This window comes from Dendrobates tinctorius, unplaced genomic scaffold (genome assembly GCF_039654945.1).
Source record: "Dendrobates tinctorius isolate UK_male_01 unplaced genomic scaffold, ASM3965494v1 ptg000133l, whole genome shotgun sequence".
Lineage (NCBI taxonomy): Eukaryota > Metazoa > Chordata > Amphibia > Anura > Dendrobatidae > Dendrobates > Dendrobates tinctorius.
In genome coordinates, this window is record NW_027361801.1 from 19,433,452 (window position 1) to 19,460,495 (window position 27,044).

A 27,044-nucleotide genomic window follows, 5' to 3' on the forward strand; every position below is an offset into this window, starting at 1 on the left:
AAGAAGCCCTCCTCACACAGTAACAAATCCTCCCCCTCTAGCAGCCTCAGTGCAGAGAGCAGAACCACCCAGCTGCTCCTCCCCCAGACACATGCTGAACAGTGTTCTATGGAAAGTGAAACTAGTGAGGAGGGAAAATCGTCCTGTATTCTGGGACAGGCTGCTCCCATCAGTATTTGTGTCATTAGAGACACAGTGCTCACACATACACTGCACCAAATCTGCTGCTGTGTGAAGACATCAGTGACACAGAGCTGTCTCATTCACACAGCAAAGGCTGTCACACAACAGTTTACATCAGTGACTGCCATCCCCTGTGCAGATTAGAAGCTGCAGACCCCCATCACTGGCCATCACACAGTCTGTTCTCATTGCTGCCAGCAGCCTGGGACAGTGAGGGAAGGAATTACTGATAATGAGTTACCGGTATGTATTGTAATCATGGAGTGGCCCAGAATACAGGATGATTTTCCCTCCTCACTAGATTCACTTTCCATAGATAACTGTTCAGCGTGTGTGGGGGAGGAGCAGCTCTCTGCACTGAGGCTGCTGGAGGGGAAGGATTCGTTACTGTGTGATGAGGGCTGCTTCATGTGGACGGGGAGGGCCTGTAGCTATGGAGGGTGGGGTTGTTGCTATAGAGCAGGGGTTCCCAACCGCCGGCCCGCGGCCCAGCACCGGGCCGCTGCAGTGCCCTTGTCGGTCCGTGGACACAAGGGGAGCCAGGGGCGGTGCAGCAGCTGATTCTCCTAGCCGCGGTCAGTAGCGTGGAGGGGGCGGGGGGCGGAACGCCCCAGGCGGCACGTGTGGGGGCGGCGCGCAGCAATTCCTAGATTGCCCTCATGTATAGCGGCGGCCAGGGAGCGATCCAAGCAGCTCCGCTGCCTGCAAGAGGGAATAGCAGGAGCGGAGCTGCAAGGACCCGTCCAGCTTTCTGCCCGCCGCCCGCGCTTCCTGTCTCTGACTGACACAGAGAGGAGCACGCCGCTGAATGACGTCATCATTCAGCAGCCGCTGCTGTTTCAGAGCGAGGAAGCGTGGGCAATGCTGCGGATAGGTGAGATGAGAGAGGTGGTGTCTGTGTGTGTGTGTGTGTATATATAATGTGTGTATGTATGTCTGTGTGTGTATATGTATGTCTGTGTGTGTGTATGTATGTGTGTTTGTCTGTGTTTGTGTAGGTTAGCCTGGCCCTGGAGGAGATGGGGACATGAGGAGAAGGCCGTGATGGGGAGAGAAGGCCATGATGCCTGGGTGATGGGAGAAGGCCATGAGGGGGTGATGGGAGAAGGCCATGATGGGGGTGATGGAGAGAAGGCATTGATGGGATCATGGGAGTGTTGGGGAGAAGGCAATGATGGGAGTGATGGAGAGACGGCAGTGATGGGGTGATGGAGAAGGCAATGATGGGGAGAAGGGAGTGATGGGGTGAAGGCAATGATGGGGTGAAGGCAATGATGGGGTGATGGAGCAGGCAAGGATGGGGGTGATGGGGAGAAGGCAATGATGGGAGTGATGGGGAGAAGGCAGTGATGGGGTGATGGAGCAGGCAGTGATGGGGAGAAGGCAGTGATGGGGTGATGGAGCAGGCAATGATGGGAGTGATGGGGTGACGGAGCAGGCAATGATGGGTGCTCTTTGGATGCTTCCGGATTATCAACGACCAAAGGGGCAGCAAATTTTTCGACTGCCCCGGGCGCCACAAACACTTGCTACGCCACTGGCTGCGGTCCCTGTCGGCGGCGGCTTCATCCAGCGCTGAGCGGTCACATGCTACCGCTCATTTAAGGTCATGAATATTGACGCCACTCATCTCCCATAGGCGTGGCGTCTATATTCATGGACCTTAATGAGCGGTAGCACGTGACCGCTCCGCACAGGAAGAAGCTGAAGCGCCGCGAGATGCAGGAACGTGCAGCGAAGGGAAGGAAGTACAGTGACGTGAGGGGTAAGTATGATGGGGGGGGGGAGGATGGGGGAGCCGAGCGGAGCCATATATACTTGGGATGGAGAGTGGGAGCAGATCCATAAATAAGGGAGGGAGAGTGGGAGCGGAGCCATAAATACATGGGAGGGAGAGTGGGAGCGGAGCCATAAATACATGGGAGGAAGAGTGGGAGCGGAGCCATAAATACATGGGATGGAGAGTGGGAGCGGAGCCATAAATACATGGGATGGAGAGTGGGAGCGGAGTCAAATAAGGGAGTGAGAGTGGGAGCGGAGCCATAAATACATGGGATGGAGAGTGGGAGCGGAGTCATAAATAAGGGATGGAGAGTGGGAGCGGAGCCATAAATACATGGGATGGAGAGTGGGAGCGGAGCCATGTATACAGGATGGGAGAGTGGAGCCATGTATACAGGATGGGAGAGTGGAGCCATGTATACAGGATTGGAGAGTGGAAGCGGAGCCATGTATACAGGATGGGAGGGTGGGTGCGGAGCCATGTATACAAGGATGGGAGCATGTGAGCAGAGCCATGTATACAAGGATGGGACAGGGGAGCCATGCATACAACAGGGGGAGCCACACAGAGCTGGACAGGACGGGGGGAACCACACATACATTTTCTGATGATTAGAAAATAATCAGCATGTACAGTACTCCAGTACAATTTTTTCTAAGTGCTCAATGCTCCATTTCCTTGTAGGTTCCAATCATCATTAGCAGTGACGGTCATCAGTAGAAGTAGCCCAGTGCTCCACTGAAACAGAGAAACAAGCCAGGTGCTCCCACTCATTCAAAACCTATGGTGAGTTGAGTCACATTATAAGTGTTATAATTAAATGATAAGTATGCACTGCTAAACGACAACCGCATCCATAGCCCTGCCCCCTTATGACGAAAGCCCCGCCCCTGCCACACCTCCATCCCCGCCCTGCCGAGCCATGGAAGAATGGTCTTGCTTGAAACCGGTCCCTGGTGCAAAAAAGGTTGGGGACCACTGCTATAGAGGGCATGTTTGGAGTAGAGTAGGAGGTTATGACTAGTTCTCATTTCAATGCCATAACACACCCCCCTTGGACGTTCTGTTCAGAATATCTAGAAAACCATGCAAACTAGTGACAGAAAGTAAATTACTTATTGTCATAATTCTGCAGCCCAGATATGTACTGAGATTATGTGAAAAGCCCGGGCAACCCCTTTAATGGTAAATTTATGCCAATATTTTCCGTGTTAATAAAAATATCAAAAATTTGTCAAAAAATTCTAAAAATTAGGAATTTTCAAACTTTGAATGATTATCCCTTTAATCTATACAGTCATACTACACAAAATAGTCATTAAATAACATTTCCCTCATGTCTGCTTTACATCAGCACCATTTTTAAAGTATCCTTTCATTTTGTTAGGATGTTGGAAGGTTTGAAACTGTAGCAGCAATTTTTCATTTTTTCCAGGACATTTACAAAGCGTACTTTTTTAGGGACCTATTCAGTTTTGAAGTGGCTTTGGCGGACCTATATGTTGTAAAATCCCCAAAAGTGAGACTATTTTAAAAACATTACCCCTCAACGTACTCAAAACTTCTGTCAGATTGTTTATTAACCCTTTGGGTGCTTTTCAGCAATTAATACAAATTGGCATGACAGGAAGGAAAAATGTTATTTTCCGATGGAAACTGTTTAACTGAGTTCTCATTACCTAGTCTGCCTCTCTCTCCATGCTTTACACTGCAGCTCTGCTTGTTTAGATTGTGTACAAGCACAGGCTCAGAAGGAACTTCCCACATAGAAGATTTGCTGCAGATCTTTCTTATTGTAGATGTGCACCAAAAAAGGGTGAACCCCACAATTAATTTTGCATAAAGAACGGATATTACAGATTTTATTTTTCAATTTCCGCATATAATGTTATATATCACGATGATGGGGTTTATTTAGCTGATATGGTATGGTAAACGCTGCGGATCAGGGAAATGCACAGAAATGAGCAACGTTTGAGCGAACGCATCCTTCTAATCCAGAAAGAGAGTTACATCAGAAAGGTGCCAAGTGAATGATATCTTTAGAGGGTTTTCCTGTTAATGATCCTCGGAAGAAACTGATGCCAAACTGACAAGGGGACAAAATGGAGCAGGACTGTACTAACACAAATTCAATCTATCAATCAGCAGGGGTCACTTCAACAGTAAATGAAAAGCTGTCTACAGTCATGGCCAAAAGTGTTGGCACCCTTGAAACTATTCCAGAAAATGAAGTATTTTTCCCAAAAAATTATTGCAATTACACATGTCTTTTTATACACAGGTTTATTTCCTTCGTATGTAATGGATTATGTTGCACCATGGACAGAGGAACATCAAGAACTCTGGAGATGGACTTGTAACCTTGACAGTGTTGATATTGTTCAATTTTGGTTCTTCAATTCCTCAGACAGTTCTGTTCTCCTCTTGCTGTTCTTCATGCCAGTCCTCAGACAGTTCTCTTCTCCTCTTACTGTTCTCCATGCCAGTCCTCAGACAGTTCTCTTTTCCTCTTGCTGTTCTCCATGCCAGTCAGTGCTCAGACAGTTCTCTTCTCCTCTTGCTGTTCTCCATGCCAGTCCTCAGACTCTTGCTGTTCTTCATGCCAGTCCTCAGACAGTTCTCTTCTCTTGCTGTTCTCCATGCCAGTCCTCAGACAGTTCTCTTTTCCTCTTGCTGTTCTCCATGCCAGTCAGTCCTCAGACAGTTCTCTTCTCCTCTTGCTGTTCTCCATGCCAGTCCTCAGACAGTTCTCTTCTCCTTTTGCTGTTCTCCATGCTTAGTTTGGCACACACAAGTACAAAATGCAAAGTCAACTTCTCCCCTTTTTATCTGGTTTCAGGGGTGATTTTTGAATTGCCCACACCTGTTACTTGCCACAGGTGAGTTTGACTGAGCATAACATGCTTGAAACAAAGCTGTGTACCCAGAATTTTGGAAAGGTGCCAACAATTTTGTCCTGACCATTTTGGGGGTTTTGCATGAAATTAAGTCCAATTTGCCATTTTTTGCCTCCGTTTTTTTGTGGTGTTTCAATACACACAAAGCAAATAAACGTGTATAACAAAGCATGTACAATTGTATTAATTTTCTGGGAAAAATACTTCGTTTTCTGGAACTATTTCAAGGGTGCCAACACTTTTGGCCATGACTGTATGCTTATTCAGAGAAAACCCCTTTAATAACCCCTTAGTGACCACCAATAAGTCTTTTTACTGACCTCACATATCAGACAATAGCATCCCCTGACTGGTGAAAATGCAGCAGCTGTCCACTGTACATGATAGCCGACACCTTGTTGTATCAGCCTTGATTGGTGTTGGCACCAACCCTGGCTTTTTAACGTCTTAGATGCTGCTGTCAATAGTGACTGCGTCATGTAAATGGTTAACCGAGTGTGGGGGCTTCCTCTTTAACCCCATTAGCACCCCGAGATCTTGATTGTGTGGTCCTGATGTTTGCCATGGCAATTCATGGTTAAATTACGACCTTAGCGTCTCCCAGCTATAGTGACCTGTTCAGAAGTTAGTAACATTTAAGTGGTAAAATGTAATTCTTATATTGTTTAGGACCTCAGGAACGTTGTAATAATATTCAGACTCCAGTTTCCATTTCCTTAATGTTTGTCATACAGATTGCCGTCTTCCTTGGAAGAGCTGTTAATATTTATCCTCTTTCCTTCTTGCTTAACCTGGGGCGAAGGAACAAGATCAGCCCTAACTTCCAACACATGATGATGTTTGCAGGTATGACTGCTCACTAGACCAAAGGATACGAGGATGCATGAAAGTGATAATCCCCTTTATGGTATGTGCTACCGAAAGGTCCATTAGAAAGGGTCTTTTTATATTGATTGCAATACCGGATCCGAGAATGGAAAATCTTTTACTATGAAATAAGGAGGCGTAAGTTGCATAATGGCCATCAAGTAATAGAACAGAAGCAAGGGATGCACTGCTACATAAGAAGACAAATATTCTACTTACTAACATTAATTACATTTTTTAATTCCTTTTTATCCCTTTCTTCAGGTTTACGTGGAGCAATGGCTTTTGCCCTGGCGATTCGAGACACTGCCACCTATGCTAGACAGATGATGTTCACTACCACCCTCCTAATAGTGTTTTTTACGGTGTGGGTATTTGGGGGAGGCACCACACCAATGCTGTCATGTTTAAATATCAGGTACGGATCTGTGATTTTCTTCACCAAAACTCTGTACTTCCTGAAAAAATTAACATATTAGTCTTCTGGATAAGCCTTATATCAGCAGGGAGAAAGTAAAAGGCTACTGTAACTGAAGTCTGCCCCAAGTATGTCCCTTATTGCCATGATGTGTGCATGCAGTTTACCTTCACACATTTCAATATGGGACAGACTGGGGGGGAGGCTTGAATTCCTGCAGCTCTTTACTTTCTCCCTGCTTGGGATGGGACTTGAATCACTGCAGCCCTTTATTTTCTCCCCTCTGGCGGGAGACTTGACTTACTGCGACCCTTTACTTTCTCCCTGCTGGGGAGGGACTTGAATTACTGCAGCTCTTTACTTTCTCCGTGCTGGGGGGGGGCTTGAATTACTGCAACCCTTTACTTTCTCCCTGCTGGTGATGGGACTTGAATTACTGCAGCCCTTTACTTTCTCCTGGCTGGGGGGGGACTTGAATTACTGCAGCCCTTTACTTTCTCCCTGCTGGGGGGGACTTGAATTACTGCAGCCCTTTACTTTCTCCCTGCTGGGAGGGACTTTAATTACTGCAGCCCTTTACTTTCTTCCTGCTGGGGATGGGACTTGAATTACTGCAGCCCTTTACCTTCTCCGTGCTGATGTAAATGAGGTGTTCTGATTCCTGGGACTCTCATCAATCACAATCAGCTAATAGAAGAGGCAGTGGAGCAAGTCCTGCATCCCATTCCCGGTTTACCAGGCAAGGCTCTGTACATTTTGTGACTCTATCTGGTATTGCATTGCCGTCCCATTAAGTGTCAGGCCCCTACTATTCAGATATCACAGGGATAGGCCTTCTTTTTGCAAACCTTCTTGAAGTCCCATAACCGTAGGTTCCAATTGGATGACCACAAACAGAGATTATATTCAAAACATAATTAATTCTCTGCACATACTGAAAATGTAAATCCTATAACTGCAATGAACGAGTACATGTCAGGTTTAAAAAAAATGACAAATGAATAAATGTAATTGTTGTCCTATAATTAATACAATGCATTTGTATCAGAGAAAGCCTCTGACTGCTGTAGCACACGAGATAATGGTGGAAATCCCATCAGATGTGCCCGTGCACATCACACCCACCTAGGTGGCAGGCCTGCTTCTATTTCACTCACATGGGTATTATTCCGTTATTGCTTTTCTGCAATTAAATAATATTATTTCGTGTTAGTTAATTGAATACAACAGTGATTTCCTCCATATTTGCATATATCTGATGATCTAGATAACAAATAGCCTGTTATCTATGTGCTGTTCACATACTGACCACTAGCTGTCACTACTTTCCTACTACAGTAAATCCATATTGTTCTGCTAAAGCTGCTGCAGAGATAGATGACACCCCCCCTGTCTGCTCCATAAAGTGGTCTTCACACTGCAACCTGCAGGATCTTCTCTAGGGTCGCTTTCTGCCCGTCTGGGGTGCTGATAAAGACTAGAGATTGGCCGGCATGTGATGAGTCCTGAGACTTTAGACCTTTCTTATTCCTGATCTTGCCTACAATGTGTCTGATGTTACCGTGTGTGGATTTTACTGATTGTGCCTTACATTACTCTCATTTTCAGGGTGGGCGTGGATGCGGACCTTGACCAAGTGGTAACAATTATTTTTTAACTTATTAATGATATTTTAATTTTGTTTGGGCTTTTCAGATGGGAACATTATTTGTTTTCGCTATGACGTGTGATGCCATCATTGAAGGGAGAGAAGCCCCACTTAATATCAAGGGCAAAGCCACAAATGGTTAAAAAAAAAAAAGCGCCAATATTTTCTGATCTCGGACTCCTCATGGTGCCGTAGCCTGACTTGATGAGATCAGGCAGATTTGTACCATATTCCTGTGACAGCAATATCTATAGTTTTATGTTCAAGGGTCATCGCTTGTCACTGGGGGTCCAAACATTGCGTCTTGCAGCAATCCTGATATCAGGGCTCTGGAAACCAAGACAGTGGATTGTGCAGAGCCCCGTATTGAATAGAAGTGCACATGCTTGACCCCTACTTCAGTCATTGTCTATGGGGGATAGCGGAGTACGGGGCTCCCTTGGTTCTGACTGTCCTATAGACAATGAGTGGAGCCTAGGTCAGCCGTGCTCACCTCTACTCCATTCACATGGTAGTCCGCAAAGCTGAGATAGCTTATCAATATAACTTTTCTTATGGAGAATATTCACTTGGTATCACTTTACATTGTGGCAGACAGAACAAAGCGATTCCTACCATACCGTACTTACGACTAAAGTCAGCATACTTCAAGCACAAAAGGATTGGGCATTGTAAGTCAATATGGCTGATCCTCTCCTCCCTCTACAGCTAGTGTTGGAAGGTCCCCATAAACATAAGATGGTCAGCCATTTCTGCGGGTTTGAGTGGCATTAGCATAATGTGTATGGGGGGCCTTTTAGCATTCATAGGTAGACCCCCAGGCTGCTACACAATAATCGCAGCAACGCATCTCCTGCACCAATATTACCATAAAGCAAGGCCTGAGAAATTCTTGGATGTTTTTTTTTGCCACTAATAAGCAATTATGGCCGATCACATTGTAACACAAGAGACAAGAATTTATATTGCCCGGTGACTCCCTAAAATATATGCCTGTCATTAGGGGCAAAGAGCAGGAACAAGAGAGCGAGACATGGACCGTTAATGTAAAACAAGCTGGAGACCGTTAGTGATGTAATGTCACCGGAACGCAAGCAGACAAGATCCCGCACCCTCACGTGTTTGTGTAGGCGGCCCTCCTCATCCACAGACACTGCGCCCCTATGCTCCTCCATGATCAGATAACATGGGAGAAGAAAAGCTGCGAAATCTGATAGGGATACAATCCTACATATCCATGTATCTCCAGACTCCAGGGAAGTCTGTGCTGACAGCTGTAGATGGGGAGAAGAACGCTCTGTCTGCGAGGAGTGGGGACATGTCAGAAAGAATCCAAAAAATGTGCACAAATATCAGTATAGAAATCCAAAGCTTAAAATAAAAATCTGTTTGTATATATTGTGGGTTCGGAAAGTATTCAGACCCCTTTACATTTTTCACTCTTTGTTTCATTGCAGCCATTTAGTAAATGCAAAAAAGTTCATTTTTCTCTCATTAATGTACACTCTGCACCCCATCTTGACTGAAAAAAACAAATGTAGAAATTTTTGCAAATTTATTAAAAGAGAAAAACTGAAATATCACATGGTCATAAGTATTCAGACCCTTTGCTAATTGAGTAGAAGCACCCTTTTGAGTTAGTACAGTCATGAATATTCTTGGGAATGATGCAACAAGTTTTTCACACCTGTATTTGGGGATCCTCTGCCATTCTTCCTTGCAGATCCTCTCCAGTTCCATCAGGTTGGATGGTGAATGTTGGTGGACTGCCATTTTCAGGTCTCTCCAGAGATGCTCAATTGGGTTTAGGTCAGGGCTCTGGCTAGGCCAGTCAAGAATGGTCACGGAGTTGTTCTGAAGCCACTCCTTTGTTATTTTAGCTGTGTGCTTAGGGTTATTGTCTTGTTGGAAGATGAACCTTCGGCCAAGTCTGAGGTCCAGAGCACTCTGGAAGAGATTTTCATCCAGGATATCTCTGTACTTGGCCGCATTCATGTTTCCTTCAATTGCAACCAGTCGTTCTGTCCCTGCAGCTGAAAAACACCCCCATAGTAGGAGGCTGCCACTGTTTCACTGTTGGGATTGTATTGGGCAGGTGATAAGCAGTGAATGGTTTTCACCACACATACCGCTTAGAATTATCACCAAAAAGTTCTGTCTTCATCTCATCAGACCAGAGAATCTTTTTCCCTTCACCCGTGACAGCACCACCTGAGAGAGGGATCCGCCCCGCCAGGACAGCAAACCTACTGAGACATAAGGGGCGGCACCTCTCCCCCCGCTTCAGTTGGGTTCCTGTCCTGGAAGGAACCCCACTGTCGGCGGTGCCTGTCATGGGCGAAGGAAATGGACCCAGCCCTGTCCCGGCGCAGGAAGAACAGGTGTCTCACCTGCAGCGCCGGCCGTCGGGTGCTGGATGCGCAGTCCCCGGGCCCTCCGGGGTTCCGGGTTCGTGCGGGCGTCGGTGGGATCCCCGGGGTCTGCGGGAAGCCCCCACCGCGCCGCCCTCCCCTCGCCGCATTTCGATCCCCATAGCAGGGGAGAGACGCTGGCTTCTTCCGGCCGCTGACGTCAGCGGCGCATTGCATGCTGGGTGCGCCGGCTGACGTCAGAGAAGGGCGACGGTTTAATGGCGCCGGGTGCGACGCCGGCCGGCTTCCTGAAACGGCGGCCGGCGGTCGCAGGGGGGAGGGGAGAGACGCTCACCTGAGCGGAGGCGCGGTATTTAAAGAGAAGGCAGCAGCAGACGGCGGTGCAACATGGAGTCAGAGCAGGAACGTTCAGCGTCCCTGCCTCCCTCTCAGCCCTCTGGCAGAAAGCATGGAAGCCATTCCAGCAGCAGTCGCCCCAGCCGCAGGTCGGGGGATTCAGCAAGATCCAAAGAACGCAGGTCACGTGCCCCGACGCAGCCTCCGAGTCCGGTACCCTTGATTTCGGGTGGTGAGTGATCTTCGTGAATGTTAGCAGGATTGTGCTATATGTAAATCTCCCCTAGCAAGAGATTGGCAAAAAGATATCTGTGCTGCGTGCATTCAGCGGACTATGGCGGAGGAAGCGCCTAGTTTCGCAGCCAATCTGATATCTGCCCTAAGGTCAGAAATGGAAGGCTCAATTAAGTCCCTATTGAAAAAAGGGAAAAAAAACAGGAAGGATCCCCCTAGTTCCCCCTCGGATTCCGCGTCAATGTCATCTCAGGCGGAAAAATCAGACTCCTCAGACAGCGACATGGGGGGTAAACCATGTTTCCCTGTAGAAGACACAGACACCCTCCTAAAGGCCATTAGAGCTACAATGGGCCTACAGGAAGAAAAGGCGGCTAAAACCCTAGAGGATGTTATGTTTGGGGGGCTTCAGGAGAGGAAAAAACGGACCTTTCCGGTAAACGAGAAGATCCAGGCACTTATTGAGAAGGAGTGGAAAAAGACCGAAAAATCGGGAGCCCTTCCATCCACTTCCAAGAGACGATATCCCTTCGAGCATAAGGATGCAGAGATATGGGACAAAATCCCCAAAATAGATGCAGCGGTGTCCAGATCCTCCAAAAGGTCGGCCCTGCCCCTGGAAGACGCAGGGGTTCTTAGAGACCCACTAGACAAAAAGGCGGACTCATATTTGAGGCACGCATGGGAAGCGACAGCAGGAGGACTAAAGCCGGCAATAGCGGGTACTTGTACGGCACGCTCCCTCATGATCTGGCTGCAGCAGTTAGAAGAAAAGCTGGCTTCAAGGATCCCAAGAGAGAAAATCTTATCGGAGATGTATCTCTTGCACGGGGCAGCAGCTTTTTTGGCCGATACCTCGGCGGACTCTATGCGGATGACAGCCAGGGCAGCATCACTATCAAATGCTGCTAGACGCGCGTTATGGCTTAAGGGCTGTCCGGGTGACCTCCAGTCCAAGGCCAAATTATGCTCTCTCCCCTGCGACGGTCGATTCTTGTTCGGCAAGAACTTGGACGATATACTGGAGAAAGCAGGCGATAAGAAAAAAGGCTTCCCCAGATTCCCTATGGATCAGAGGAGACAGCCCTTTCGGAGGGGGAGATTCAATAGGGGGCGCCCTCCCGCTGACAGGAGAAGATGGGAGGATAAAAGAAATAAAGAATCGGGATTTATGTTTGGTGGAGGTACCTCCACCTCAAAAAAGTCGCTACAGTGACGCCAGTATTCCAGTGGGGGGGAGATTGGCACTCTTTTTCCAAACCTGGGAGAAGATCTCCTCCAATGCCTGGATCCTAACCATCCTAACAGAAGGCCTGAAAATTCCCTTCATTCGTCAGCCAAAATCCGTGGTCGTCATCACACCCATCAGGAAGGTGACCGAAGAGCAGGTGGCCTTAGAAACAGAGATCCTGAGCCTGATAGACAAGCGGGTACTCTCCGAGGTACCACGCCTACAGGAAGGGAAGGGGTTTTATTCACCCCTTTTTCTGATAAAAAAACCCGATCAAACTTTCAGGACAATCATAAATCTCAAACGGCTCAATCTATGCATAAGGAACTCGACCTTCAAGATGGAATCAGTAACTACGGCGGTGAAGCTGCTACACCAAGATTGCTTCATGGCCGTGGTCGATTTAAAGGATGCGTATTATCACATCCCTATCCACCCAGATTACCAGAAATACTTGAGGGTAGCACTTTATATTCAAGGCACGCTAAGGCACTTTCAGTTCAGGGCTCTTCCGTTTGGCATATCTATAGCCCCGAGAGTTTTCACCAAAGTCATAGCGGAAGTGACTGCCTTTCTCCGGATTCACGACACGGTCATAATACCATACCTGGACGATTTTCTCATAGTAGGCAGCTCAGAGGACCACTGTACAGCGCAGTTGACCCGGGTGATCAACACCTTGCAGGAATTAGGGTGGATAGTCAATTTCAAAAAATCAAAATTGCAACCCCTAAAAGAACAAACCTTCCTAGGATTCGTACTAGACTCAGAAAAGCAAGAGTGTCTGCTCCCAGAGTCCAAAATAGAAAAAGTGCAGAATCTGGCCTTCACGAGCCAAAACCAACCACGTATGACTTTAAGAAGAGCAATGTCCCTGCTAGGTACCCTAACATCCTGTATTCCGGCGGTCAGGTGGGCTCAGTTTCACACCCGGCAACTCCAGTGGGAGATACTAACAGCACAAAGATCGCTAAGAGGGCGTTTAGAAGGAAAGCTGGAGCTTTTCTTAAAAAACAGAGACTCTCTCAGGTGGTGGCTGAACAAGAAAAATCTGACCTTGGGAATACCGTGGGACAGACAGACGTCAGATATAATCTTAACAGATGCAAGCTCCTCGGGGTGGGGGGCACACCTAAGGGGCATCATAGGTCAGGGTTCCTGGACGCGTCAAGAAAGGGAAGCATCCTCCAACCTGAGAGAACTGTGGGCAGTGAGCAAGGCCCTAAGTCACTTCATTCCGCTACTCCAGGGTCGAAATGTACGCATCATGTCAGACAACAAGGTAGTAGTGGCATACATCAACCACCAAGGAGGGACAAGATCACACTCCTTAATGGAAGCGGCGACAGACATTCTGAGCAGAGCAGAAGAACACCTACACTCCTTGACAGCCTTACATATAAAAGGGGCAGAAAACTTAGAGGCAGACTTCTTGAGTCGCAATACCCTGAAGCAGGGGGAATGGGCGCTAAACCGGTCCATTTTTCAAAAAATAACTCCGCTTTGGGGAAACCGGTGTTAGACCTCTTTGCCAACAAACACAACAGGCAAACAGAAAGGTTCTGCTCTCTAAACCCGAGAGAAAATCCATGGGCAGTGGACTCATTGCACATCCAGTGGAACTTCAGGCTAGCTTATGCGTTCCCCCAGTGGCTCTGATCCCAACAGTTGTCAGAAAAATCAGGAACGATCAGGCCAGGGTGATTCTAATAGCTCCATTTTGGCCAAAAAGGCCCTGGTTTGCTCTGCTACGAAGGATGTCCCTCTCCGATCCATGGGTTCTACCAGAAATCCCGGACCTACTAGCTCAAGGTCCAATATTCCACGCTCAGGTCAAAGGATTCCATCTGACGGCGTGGAATTTGAAAGGTCGCTTTTAACGGATAGAGGGTTCTCCCCCGGGTTGGTGGCCACCCTGCTAAAGAGTAGGAAACCAGTGACGACTAACATCTACGGCAGAACATGGAATAAGTTCCTGCAGTTCTTAGGTAGGCCATTAGGGAAAGATCCCCCGATTAATGCCATCCTGGAGTTCTTACAATCGGGGTTGCAGATAGGGTTAGCAGTGAACACACTTAAAGTTCAGGTGTCTGCACTAGGGGCGCTCTACAACTGCAAATTGGCATCAAATAGATGGGTAGCCAGATTTATTAAATCCTGCCATAGAGCTAGGCCTATCCCAATACCCCGGATAGCCCCCTGGGATTTAAACCTAGTGCTAGAGGCCCTTACAAAAGATCCGTATGAGCCATTACATCAGCTACCCCTGAAGTTTCTGACCCTAAAAACAATCCTGTTAGTGGCCCTCACGTCAGCCCGCAGGATAAGCGATTTACAGGCTCTCTCAGTAAATCCACCTTATACGCAAGTCTTTCAGGATAGGGTAGTGTTAAGAACAGACCCCGCTTATCTGCCCAAGGTAGCATCAGATTTCCATCGGGACCAGGAAATTGTCCTTCCATCTTTCTGCGAGAACCCAAAAAATCTGGGGGAGGAAAAGTTCCATAATCTGGATGTTAAGAGAGCTCTCGTAGAATACATATCTATGACTAGCCAGTGGAGGAGGTCTCAGTCCCTATTCGTAGCTTTTCAGGGTGCCAGGAAAGGCTATGGGGTTTCAAAAGGGACTATTGCTAGATGTATTAGGGAGGCCATTAGTGTAGCCTACACAGCTAGTGGTATCCCGATTCCTGACGGCATCAAGGCTCATTCCACCAGAGCCGTGGCGACCTCCTGGGCCGAAAAAGCAGAGGTATCGATCGAACAGATTTGTAAGGCCGCTACCTGGGCCTCACCTTCAACCTTCTTTAAGCACTATAGATTAAATCTATCCTCCTCTGCTGACTTAACCTTTGGTAGAAGGGTGCTGCAAGCGGTGGTCCCTCCCTAAGGTGTTTCGAATCTCCAAAAATCTCTCAGGTGGTGCTGTCATGGGTGAAGGGAAAACCACCATGGTTACTTACCGGTAGCCGGTTTTTCCGGAACCCATGACAGCACCCGTATATCCCCCCCCCTTTTCACCATATGGGTGTGCACAATTAGTAGGGTATTTTTGAGTGTTGTGGTGTTGGATTAAACATGTAACTAACCGGGAAGTCCTCTCAGTGCTCTGTAACCCAACTGAAGCGGGGGAGAGGTGCCGCCCCTTATGTCTCAGTAGGTTCCTGTCCCGGCGGGGCGGATCCCTCTCTCAGGTGGTGCTGTCATGGGTTCCGGAAAAACCGGCTACCGGTAAGTAACCATGTTGGTATTTCTCCTAGTCTGGGAGTCCTTCATGTGTTTTTTTTTTTGTTTTTTTTTAGCAAACTCTATGCGGGCTTTCATATGTCCGGCAATGAAACAAAGAGTGAAAAATTTAAAGGGGTCTGAATACTTTCCATACCCACTGTATATACAGGGTGGGCCATTTATATGGATACACCTAAATAAAATGAAAATGGTTGGTGATATCAACTTCCTGTTTGTGGCAAATTAGTTTAACTTTTCAAGATGGGTGGGGAACCATGGCATCCATTTTGAAGTCGGCCATTTTAGATCTGGCTAGGTAATAATGATTAGGTTGCTGACACCCTGACCTGGAGATTTGTTCCCCTCCCTCCCATGGTTGTCCCGGCCAGTAGGGGTTCAGTGTGGCCAATAGTAGCAACTGTGTCTTGCCTCTCCATTCATTATGTATGACAAAGATGGCCGCATGCTAGTGAGAGGGTTTGCGTTATAATACAATTACTTCTTATGTAGAGTTGTAATACCGTCCTTCATAACCGATGGACATGTCCTGTCCTGCACAGATCACTTCTCAGTCATCTAATTGTTATCACAGGCAGGATGACAATGACAGATGACATCTCTGTTACATAGCTGATGGCACATAATCAGAAACGACCTTTCACAATAGGTGATGGTCACAGCTCGCCTATTCCCTCTCCTTGCACAGAGCATGCCCATAACACTTTCCCGTACAGGCCACTCAGGTGCCTAGCTCTAGGCTATTTTATCATCCAGTGCCCATCAACTGACAGTAGCCAGACCTGCATAGTGCTAATCTGTGCGCCATTTCTACTTCTCTATGTGCAGCCTTAGTCTGTCTTGTGGCATTGGAGTGGGTATCCGTGATGATCTGTGTGATTTTTAACCATTTCTTATTACAGGGACTTCCAGAGGGTGAGCGGAGGAGTACAAAGGCAGAGAGCGCCTGGATTTTCAGACTGTGGTACAACTTTGATCATAAGTATCCTTTCATTTGTGTTTTCCTTCAGATATTGACACCATCACTAACACATTCTTATTCTTCCATTTCATATAAGCTGATCTCGTAGAAAAACATTTTACTCTGTCGCCTTATTGGGGGACACAGAACTGTGGGTGTTATGCTGCTGTCCACTAGGAGGCGACACTATGCATAATCTGAAAAAGATTAACTTTGGCTCCTCCTCTGCAGTATACACCCCTGGACGGCGTCAGCCTTCTCCAGTTTTTGCTTAGTGTCGCAGGAGGCACACCTAAGATTTTTTTTTTTTCCTCCGTCTTTTTTCCTGGATTTTTTTCCAAAGGACTACAGATGAAGAAAAGAGGGTCTCCAGCGAGACTCCCGGCATGGCTCCCTCCTCGGTCCCCTATTAGGGGCACCCGGTTGAGGTCGAGGTGGCTCTTCCCCATGTCGCTCCCTCACCAGTCCCTCGGGTACTGGTTCGAGGTTGAGACCCCCCTCCTTCCTCAGTTCCGTCCGGCTCTGGGTCGAGGTCGAGGCGACGATGAAGCCCCCTGACGGTGACAGCAGCACCCTCCCTAATCCCCCTCTGGGGGTATTAGGTTGAGACACCGCAGGTAGGGCCTGTACCAGGCACCAGGGACCCCAGTCCACCTGTGGGCTCCTTTTGGGACCGGGGGAGGTGCAGCGAGGCACGGCACTTATCAGAGACCGGGCTCCCTGCTCCCCGGTCTCTGCAGCAATGGCGCCCCAAGGGACCCTCCACAGGGCCCCAGTCACATATATGGCCCTACCGCCAGCCCTCCTTTCATTCTGGGGGGGTCTGGTTTAAATCCGACCCCCCCGCGGACGACCGCGCCGTCCTGGAGCCCTGCTGGGCAGGAGACCTCAAATTTAGGCCGCGGCTTCGGCCTAGCCGAAGTCGCCGCCCCATTCCCGCCCCCCGGATGATGAAAATGACACTGCAGTGTCATAGGAGGGGCGGATCGAGGCAGGAGGGGAGCGCTTTTACATGGCCCAGCGCGCCCTTTTCCAGCTCTCCGCCCCCTTCCCTCTCCACCTCAGAATCCGGTGGCCATCTTGCTGCACCTGGAGGAACGCAGCACAGCAGTCTCCGGGGGGCACAGGACGTGGGACTTATCAGCGCTGGGGGAGCACCGGTGGGGTAAGATCACAGATGGGTCCTTGGTACTCAGCTGTGAATTCCTAGACCATATAGCGCTCTGCTACTCCTTTCCTCTGCGTAGATACCCCTGTAGGGCCTCCACTAATCAGCCTAGGTACTATGTCGGGCTCAAGGAAAAGAACCAGGCAAGACTGCTTTTATGCAGTCTGCACAGCCTGCAAGGCCACTCTCCCCAGCGGCAGCACGTATCCGCACTGCCGGGATTGTACCCAAAAAACAGGATCAGAACCCCAAGAAGTCCCTACCAACGCTTCTGCGACCGCTACTGCGCCGGAATGGGCGACTCAGATGTCGCAGTCTATGACACAATCTATAGATAACCTGACTTCCACATTACTGCAGGCTCTGCAGGGTCATGTCTCGGCTATGAACGTTACCCAGCAAAGGGACGTCTGGTCTCATGATCAGGGCGCTTCCGACAGTTCGAGGCGTAAGCGGACCCACAGGTCGCGTTCATCTGCGTCCTCACATAGCAATAGGTCTTCCCCCTCCAGGGAAAGACACAGTGGCCTCAGGTCACCGAGGCCGTCCCCTGATAGAGAAGGACAATGCGGATCTCCACAACGATCCCAGACCACGGGAAACCTCCGCTCTAGTTCGCCCGCTAGGGAGCTCCTTAGCGATGCGTAGGACTCAGAGGGCATATGTGACTCCAATTCAGATAACGAAACAGAGAACGCTTTGCTCCCTTGTCCCCCTAGCAATACTGCGATAGTTGAGGATATCGTCTCTTCCATCCTTCGGGTGCTGGACATTTCAGATCCAACCCCGGAAGCACCAGAACACAAGATTTCCTTTGAAAGTGTTCAGAAACCATCGAAGGTCTTCCCTAATCACCCGGAATTTCAAAAAATCCTTTCTAAGCATTTTTCGCAGCCTGAGAAAAAATTCGCCAATCGCAAGTATTTGGAAGCAAAATACCCCTTTCCACAGAAAGACACCAAGGATTGGACGGATCCGCCTGAAGTGGACCCTCCAGTCTCTAGGCTGGCAGCACAAACGCTTCTCTCGCTGCCGGACAGTTCAACCCTCAAGGACACAGCAGACAGACAAGTCGAACGCATGGCTCGTTCAATCTTTGAAGCGGCAGGTGCCTCTTTGGCTCCCGCATTTGCTTCAGTTTGGGCAGCCAAGGCCATCATGGCTTGGGCTGATCTATTGCAAAAGGGCCTTCAAGCTTCAAATCCTCAGCTGACGGACCAGGCGGTGCAAATTGCAGTGGTGGCAGATTACATGGTCCATGCAGCGTTGGACTCTGCAAGAGGAATAGCAAGAATAGCGGGAATAGCATCAAACGCCATCACAATCCGGCGTATTCTCTGGCTAAGAGAATGGAAAGCGGATGCGGCCTCAAAAAAGTCCCTAACAAATCTCCCGTACTTCAGTGGCCGTCTTTTCGGTGAAAAGCTGGATACAATGATATCCAACGCTACCGGGGGCAAAAGTACTTCCCTCCCTCAACTAAGACCAAAACGCACGTTTAAAAGGCGTAATCAATCTCGTTTCCGATCCTTTCGGAATTCTTCAGGCTGGTCCGTCTCACGCCCAGCACAAAACCATAATCGTTCCCCCCGCAGGGACAACACACGTGCGGCACAGAGGCCGGACAGGAACTGGCAATCAAAGGCAAGCCAGGCAAAACCTAAAGGAGGAAAACCTCAGACTTTTCCCTCATCCTGACTCATGCCCTCTTTAAGACACCCCACTTGTAGGCGGACGACTGCTACTCTTTCAGCAGGTCTGGCTGCCTATTACAGAAGACAAGTGGGTCAAGGAAATAGTGTCTTCAGGATACAAAATCGAGTTTACTACCAGCCCACCGCACAGGTTTTTTCCCTCTGTCCCTCAAATCCCCGCTCAAAGCTCAGGCCTTCCGTCAAGCGGTTTCTTCCCTCCTGCGAGCAGGAGTCATAGTGCCAGTCCCAGCAGAAGAGCGCTTCCGAGGGTTCTACTCCAACCTGTTCGTGGTGCCCAAGAAGGGAGGCAGCGTCCGACCCATACTAGACCTCAAGCAACTCAACAAGTATGTTCGAGTTCGTCACTTCCGCATGGAATCCCTCCAGTCAATCGTTGCGTCTATGGAAAAAGGAGAATATCTTGCCTCCATAGACATACAGGACGCATACCTGCATATACCGATTGCTCCCGCCCATCAGAGGTTTCTCAGATTCGCAATCAACCAAGACCATTACCAGTTTGTGGCCCTCCCGTTCGGTCTCGCCACGGCTCCCAGAACATTTACAAAGGTCATGGCAGCTACCATGGACGTTCTGCACTCCAGAGGCATAGTAGTCGTTCCATACCTGGACGACCTTCTCATCAAGGCCCCCACCCTCAAGGACTGCGAGGTCAACGTCTCGATCACGATCGACACTCTGACGCGCCTGGGATGGTTAGTCAATTTACAGAAGTCCTCGACTACCCCGAGTCAGTCTCTGACCTTCCTGGGGATGCTATTCGACACCTCCAAGGGTCTGGTGATCCTCCCCAGGGACAAGGCACTGGCTCTCCGTCTGGGAGTTCACACACTCCTCCGCAAGTCCCCCAGATCTCTCCGGTATGCCATGAGAGTACTTGGCAGGATGGCAGCAGCAATGGAGGCGGTACCATTTGCCCAGTTTCACCTCAGACCCCTTCAACTGGCCATCCTCAAGTCCTGGGACAGGAATCCGTTCTCCCTCGACAGGGAGTTCCGGTTATCAGCAAACACCAGGAGGTCCCTGCACTGGTGGCTCAAGCCAACCTCGCTTGCAAGGGGAAAATCCTTTCTCTCCGGTCAATGGAAGGTTTTGACCACCGACACAAGCCTTATGGGTTGGGGCGCGGTGCACCTACATCACAGGTGGTCACCAAGGGAATCGACCATGCCCATCAACATCCTGGAAATTCGGGCCATCTTCCTGGCGTTGAGAGCCTTCCATCACTTGCTGGCAGACTTTCATATCAGAGTACAGTCGGACAATGCCACGGCAGTGGCATACGTGAACCATCAAGGCGGCACCCGCAGCATCCAGGCGATGACCGAAGTAACGCGTATCCTACAATGGGCGGAGGCTGCAAGGTCGGTACTCTCCGCGGTCCACATTCTGGGTGTGGACAACTGGGAAGCCGACTATCTCAGCCGACAAGGAATGGACTCGGGGGAATGGTCTCTCCATCCCGAAGTCTTCTGTCAGATCTGTCATCGTTGGGGGACCCCGGACGTGGCATCCCATCTCAATGCCAAGGTTCCCAATTTCATGGCCAGGACGCGCGATCCGCGGTCGCTCGGAGCAGATGCCCTGGTTCAGGACTGGACCCAGTTCCAGCTTCTGTACATTTTTCCACCCCTCCCCCTGATCTCCAAAGTCCTGAGGAAGATCAAACAAGAGGGTGTTCCCACCATTCTGATCGCTCCAGACTGGCCCAGGCGTGGTACGCCGACGTCGTGCAACTCACAGCAGACGCTCTCTGGTGTCTCCCCACACGTCCCGACCTCCTGTCACAAGGCCCGTTCTTCCACCAGAACTCAGGGGCTCTCAATTTGACGACGTGGCCATTGAGACCTGGGTTTTGACCCAAGCAGGTTTTTCACCGGACGTTGTTAAAACCATGATCAGGGCTCGAAAGCCAACTTCAGCCAGGATTTACTATCGTACCTGGAAGATTTTCTTCACATGGTGCGACTCTCGTGGGCAGATTCCACTTCCCTATTCTCTTCCAAAGGTCCTCGGTTTCCTTCAGTCAGGCCTGGACGCCGGGCTATCCCTGGGCTCGCTGAAGAGGCAGGTGTCAGCGCTCTCAGTGCTCTTTCAGAGGCATATTGCTAACAAGCCGCAAGTGAAGACTTTTCTCCAAGGGGTTTCCCGATTGGTTCCCCCCTACAAATGTCCGTTGGAGACGTGGGACCTCAACCTGGTCTTGACAGCACTACAGTCACCTCCTTTTGAACCCCTTAGGGTGGTCTCACTCCGCTTTCTATCACAGAAAGTGGTTTTCCTGGTGGCAATCACCTCGCTACGCAGGGTGTCTGAACTTTCAGCTCTTTCCTGCAGACAACCCTTCCTGGTTTTTCACCAGGACAAGGTGGTTCTCCGTACAGTACCATCCTTCCTTCCGAAGGTCGTGTCCAGCTTCCACCTCAATGAGGAAATATCACTACCGTCTCTTTGCCCGGCTCCCATTCATAGGGTAGAGAAGGCTCTGCATACGCTTGACCTTGTCAGGGCATTGCGTATTTACGTGTCTAGGACTGCTCCCTTCCGGAAGTCTGATTCACTTTTCCTTCTTCCAGAAGGCGTTCGCAAGGGCCTATCGGCTTCCAAAGCCACCCTTGCAAGGTGGATCAAGTCCACCATTCAAGAGGCTTACCGCCTCAACAATTCTCCCCTTCCGGCCGGTATCACGGCACACTCTACGTGGGCGGTAGGGGCCTCTTGGTCCATTCGGCATCAAGCCTCAGCACATCAAGTGTGTAAGGCAGCCACTTGGACTAGCCTGCACACATTTACAAAACACTACAGAGTGTATACCCAGTCCTCAGCGGATGCGAGCCTGGGTAGACGGGTCCTGCAGGCGGCAGTACCCCAAGTCTAGAGGACTGTCAGCACAATATTCGTCCACTGCTTCCCACCCAGGGACTGCTTTGGGACGTCCCACGGTTCTGTGTCCCCCAATAAGGCGACAGAGTAAAGGAGATTTTTGTGTACTCACCGTAAAATCTCTTTCTCTTAACCTTTAATTGGGGGACACAGCTCCCACCCTGTTGCCCTTGCGGGCCGTTGTTACGGTTGGGTTCTCATATTGTTGTTTGAGCCTGTTTATAGTAGCCTTTTTTTACAGGCATGGTTATGTTTCTGGTATATTCCTTCTAATGCTTTTGCACAAAACTGGAGAGGGCTGACGCCGTCCAGGGGTGTATACTGCAGAGGAGGAGTCAAAGTTAATCTTTTTCAGATTATGCATAGTGTCGCCTCCTAGTGGACAGCAGCATAACACCCACGGTTCTGTGTCCCCCAATTAAAGGCTAAGAGAAAGAGATTTTACGGTGAGTACACAAAAATCTCCTTTTTGGGGGGGGTAATCCCTCTGCATACCTCCTACCAGGGCTTATGGCTCTAACAGGTGCCATGAGCCCTACTGGGGCAATATGGACATTTTGGATGCTACAGATCATTGTGTTAAATCAGAACCTTTTCAAGGAGGTACAGACTTTCCCAAAGGAAATCTCCGGGTCTTTAGCAAAGGTTAACATGCAAATGGACAGAGGACATGATTTGTGGATACCATTGCAGCAGTCGTAGTCAGACAGGCAGAATCACCGTAGGTTGAGATCGTTCACAATAGTAGACCAGCCATGGTCAGGGCAGGCGGAGGACAGGCAGAAGGTGAGGCTGATGTGCAGGGGACCCCATGAAAGAGCAGCGGCCATGAGCCAGAGAATCACCAGGATGGCCAGAAGAGGATTAGCAAACCGGGGAGTGAAGCAAGGAGGGCAAACATTCTAGACTGTAGAGCAGGGGTCCCCAACCACCACTCCGTGGCCCAGGACCGGGCCGTTGCAGTTCTGTTGCTGGTCTGCGGAGCCACGGCTCAGAATGCTGGACACAAGGGGAGCCGGCGGCTGTAGCATTGTAGTGACAGCTGCAACTGCCGGCTTCAAGAAGACATCGATATTCACCCTCAGTTCCTGCATCCCTGTCGGGCGCGGCAGCTTCATCCAGTGCTGAGCGGTACTACGTGACCGCTCCGCACAGGAAAAAGCTGACGCGCCAGGATAGAGATGCAGGGAAGTTCAGCGACGGTGTGAGGGTAAGTATGATGGGAGAGGACGGGGGGAGCCCAGCCATGCATACAAGGGTGGGAGCGAAGCCATGCATACAAGGGTGGGAGCGGAGCCATGTATACAAGGGTGGGAGCGGAGCCATGCATACAAGGGTGTCGCTGTCTCCCATCACCCCTAGATGGGACCGTCTTGTTGCAGGAAAACAAGCCCAGTGCTCCCACTGATACAGGGAAACAAGCCCTGTGCTCCCACTCATTCAAAACCTATGGTGAGTTGAGTCACATTCACATTATAAATGTTATAATTAAATGATAAGTATGCACTTCTAAACTACAACCCCGTCCATAGCCCCGCCCCCTTATGATCAAAGCTCCAACCCCGCCCTGCCGGACCATGGAAGAATGGTCTTGCTTGAAGCCGGTCCCTTTTGCAAAAAAGGTTGGGGACCACTGCTCTAGAGTATAACGCCATACAGTAAGGAAAAGAGCGGGGATAATTTTTTTTTTAGCCAAAGGGGAGAGTCACTTGCCTCTATGCACAATGGGTATAGCTTAAGGGGGCTTCTTTTGGAGACTCGCTTAGTTGTACAATGCTGGCATTTATTCTGCCATTTAATCCTTTGTCCATCAGATGTTGAATATTATTGATCAGGATTCCTCCATGCTGGATGGGACTCTAGGGCTGGTGCCCAAAATATCAGAATGTGGATTAGCGGAGGGTTTCCCATAAGGGGCGCCTGTTCTTCTGTGATATGAATTGAATGTTTATGTCATTTTTCTCAACCTATGTAGCTATTTAAAACCTCTGCTAACACACAGTGGACCTCCGCTCTCCAGTACACTCCCCAATTGTTGTGGCCCCATTGCAAGATGCCTAACAAGCCCTCAAGCCTATGAGGTAAGACGCTCACTCCTGTTGGATCTGATGCTTATGACAAGTGTATTTCAGTTTATTTCAGATTTCGTTTCTAGGTACTGTTCGGAAACGGTCATCAATCGTCTTATTTTTAAGGTGTTGTCTGTTTTTACCAAATGAGACAAAAGTAGGAAATACTTAAAATTGTCAGAAGCAATACTTACCCTTTGATGCCCCTGCTGCTCCAGCATTTCCTCTCTGCTGCTCTCTATGATGAAATGGCTGCAGCGGTGACTGGTGGTAGTGCTGGAGCAGCAGAGGCACTGCTTAAAGAGTAAGTAATGATTATTTTGGTGTTTTAAAGCATCTATATTTTCCCAGTTTTTCTTTTTAAATCTTCAGATCCTTTGAAACTTGTACGTGCGGTTTCTGATCCAGCCGAACCACGTTACATTTTTAGGGATCCAAGAGGGAAAGATGCATCCTGCACATGTAGGAAAGACTGATGGACTATATAAGTCACATCATGACATTTGTACGGTGGGAAAAATACATGACATAACCAATCACAAATGAGCCTCCCATACACATTTGACTAGCATCCGTTGAATGCGTGGATATCGACAGGTCCGGCTGACAGTTCTGTGTGAATGAAGGGCCGCCGACAGATGATTGTGTAGATTAGGATCCGTCATGTCCAATTTTGGACTGCAGACCCTTTTGCAACTATTAAAAGACAATGACTTGTCTATTAGTAGTGTGCATAGGTAATTTCATAGAGAGACTGCAGACTTGTAGCCCAGGGCCGGACAACCCCTTTAATTTCTATCGGTTACTTCTGACTGGTTTTGCACTTTACTTCCAGTCTTGAAGTTATTATTGTGTCTGTTGCATTATACTTAAACTTTTGTACTTATTAATGTACTTTTCTTATATATATTTATAATATATAATTTCTTCTATTCGTCGGATCACTCACTAATTGTCTTCTCTCTATATGACGGTGTATTTGTTCGGTTGGGATTAGAATCCCTACTTAATACAAGTGTTTTTTCTATAATGTTCATTCAACAAACTAATTCATTTTTTTATTTTATCTTGTGTTCTGCACATTAATCAAACCCTTTATTCTTTACATTTCAGAACCAGGAGCAGCTAAAGGATGACGATTCCGACCTGATACTGAATGACGGTGACATAAGCTTAACCTACGGTGACACCACGGTCAGTACGGACCCTATAGTATCTAGGAGGGGGATGGGAAACGGCTCCGAGGATGGCATCGATCAGGAGCTTGCCTGCGGGGATCACGAGTTTGTTTTAAGAGGAACCCGTCTGGTCATGGAAGAATGTGAAGCTCCAGGAAACCTGATAGCCACCAGAAAGCCAAGTCCCATGTAGTCTCTCTATTTTGGGGGGAAAAGGAGTTGTCTCTGCCAATAACATTTTCGTGTTTTCTACTCATGGCGACTTGTTGTCCTACCTACTGCATGGCTCCCATCGTACGAGCTGTATAAAGGCTCCTTACCCGGCATCAGAAGGGACCGTTCTTCTCGATGTTGCTTATGAAGATCAAGTTTCTTTTTTTTTTTTGTTTTTGTTTCTGTCTCCTGGGAAGGAACGTTTGTTCAGTTGCACTTTACGTGCACTTTATCCAAGGTTCCACGCGCTCCATGGTGGATACTTTGTCCCAGATGGGTGACAATGGGTTTCCTTTATGTGGATTTTTTACATCACTGTTGCATTGCCAATACGAGGAATATGTTCTATAACATAATGGAATGTCCCACTGGCAGCAGATGATGATCCATCTCTATTAATACGAGCCAAAATCGTGCTCTAATTTTTGTTTTTCTCCTGTGGCCTAAACACATACTAATTCTAATAATTGTATCTGGACTTCTCTTGTAACACTTTTTCAATGACAGTTATCTATGTTGTGATCTTTTCTTTCCTTCTTTCTTTTTTTCGTCTGTTTTTTCTCTATGGCAGTTGAAAGAGCAATTTCTTTTTTAGCTTTTCCAGCCAAAATGTGTTTTAAGAAAAGAGGCTATCCGAGCCAAAGTTTATTTTTAAGTGCACATTCCACTGGAGACTGCTGAAAGGCGGCTCAGCCATTGTGAAACTGCATCTTATTTCCTTTATGTCGGCAGAAAAGTTATTTAAGCACTATCGATTCTTTAACATAAGGTACTTTAAAGTGAACCTGTCATCAGGCAGCAAAAGGCTGAGGCAACTTTGGCTGCAGCGTCTGCCTCCCAAGCTAAGGTCATTAGGTGTCGCTGCTACATCGCAATGCAAGGAATTGAGGTCACATTGCAACCCTTGAGGGTACTGCGACTGTGACAGGCAAGGTGCAAAAACTCCAACCGCATTGGATTTTTTGTGACTTGCTCATCGCAGTAGCCTCGGGGTGCAACCCCAATCACTTGGATTGCACTAGGAAGCTGGGCTTCCTCATTAGAATGGTTTACTTTGAAAATCAGAAGTGTGTTTGAGAAAATTATTGGGAGGAAAGTCTGCAGGGTGGCTGCCCTCCGAGTTCCCCCGACCCAGCTTAGCTTCATTGTGGTAAGGTTTTTCTTACTTTAGGCAAATAAAGAGAGACCTGTCATTCAAGCTGGGCTGGGAGAAGCCAGAGAGGAGCCTCCCAGTGGACACCTATCTCATACCTGAAATGAATCTGTCACCTGGTTTCTTACACCTAATCTGAAAGCAGCATAATGTAGTGACATATACCCTGATTCCAGCAATGTGTCACTTTCTGGGCTGCATGCTGTAGTTTTTATAAAATCACTGTTTTATCAGCAGGAGGTTATCACTAGCGCACTAGTAACCCTGCTGCCAGGTAGTCCTTCATGTTCAACAGTTCTATATAACCCCACCCACACCACTGATTGGCCGCTTTCGGTGTACACTGTGCATAGGCAGAAATCTACCGATCTGTGATGTGGGCTGGGATATACAGAGCTCAGCATTAGAGAATTGCTAAATCTGCTGCAGATAAAATAGGGATTTTATCAAAACTGCAGCAAGCAGCTCAGTCCAGGTTTTCTCCAT

At 48.5% G+C, this 27,044-nt stretch overlaps 1 protein-coding gene across 1 annotated transcript in view; it reads left to right on the forward strand.

The window, feature by feature from the left end:
• The window catches only part of SLC9A6 (solute carrier family 9 member A6), a 65,129-nt gene extending 39,214 nt beyond the window's left edge, over positions 1 to 25,915 (forward strand). The window contains exons 11-16 of the mRNA XM_073543531.1: positions 5,601 to 5,712; positions 5,998 to 6,151; positions 7,760 to 7,790; positions 16,121 to 16,200; positions 23,921 to 24,026; positions 25,128 to 25,915. Coding sequence (XP_073399632.1) covers positions 5,601 to 5,712; positions 5,998 to 6,151; positions 7,760 to 7,790; positions 16,121 to 16,200; positions 23,921 to 24,026; positions 25,128 to 25,385 — 741 coding nt within the window. The 3' untranslated portion in view covers positions 25,386 to 25,915. The remainder of the gene's footprint in view (positions 1 to 5,600; positions 5,713 to 5,997; positions 6,152 to 7,759; positions 7,791 to 16,120; positions 16,201 to 23,920; positions 24,027 to 25,127) is intronic.
• The last annotated feature ends 1,129 nt before the right edge of the window (positions 25,916 to 27,044 follow it).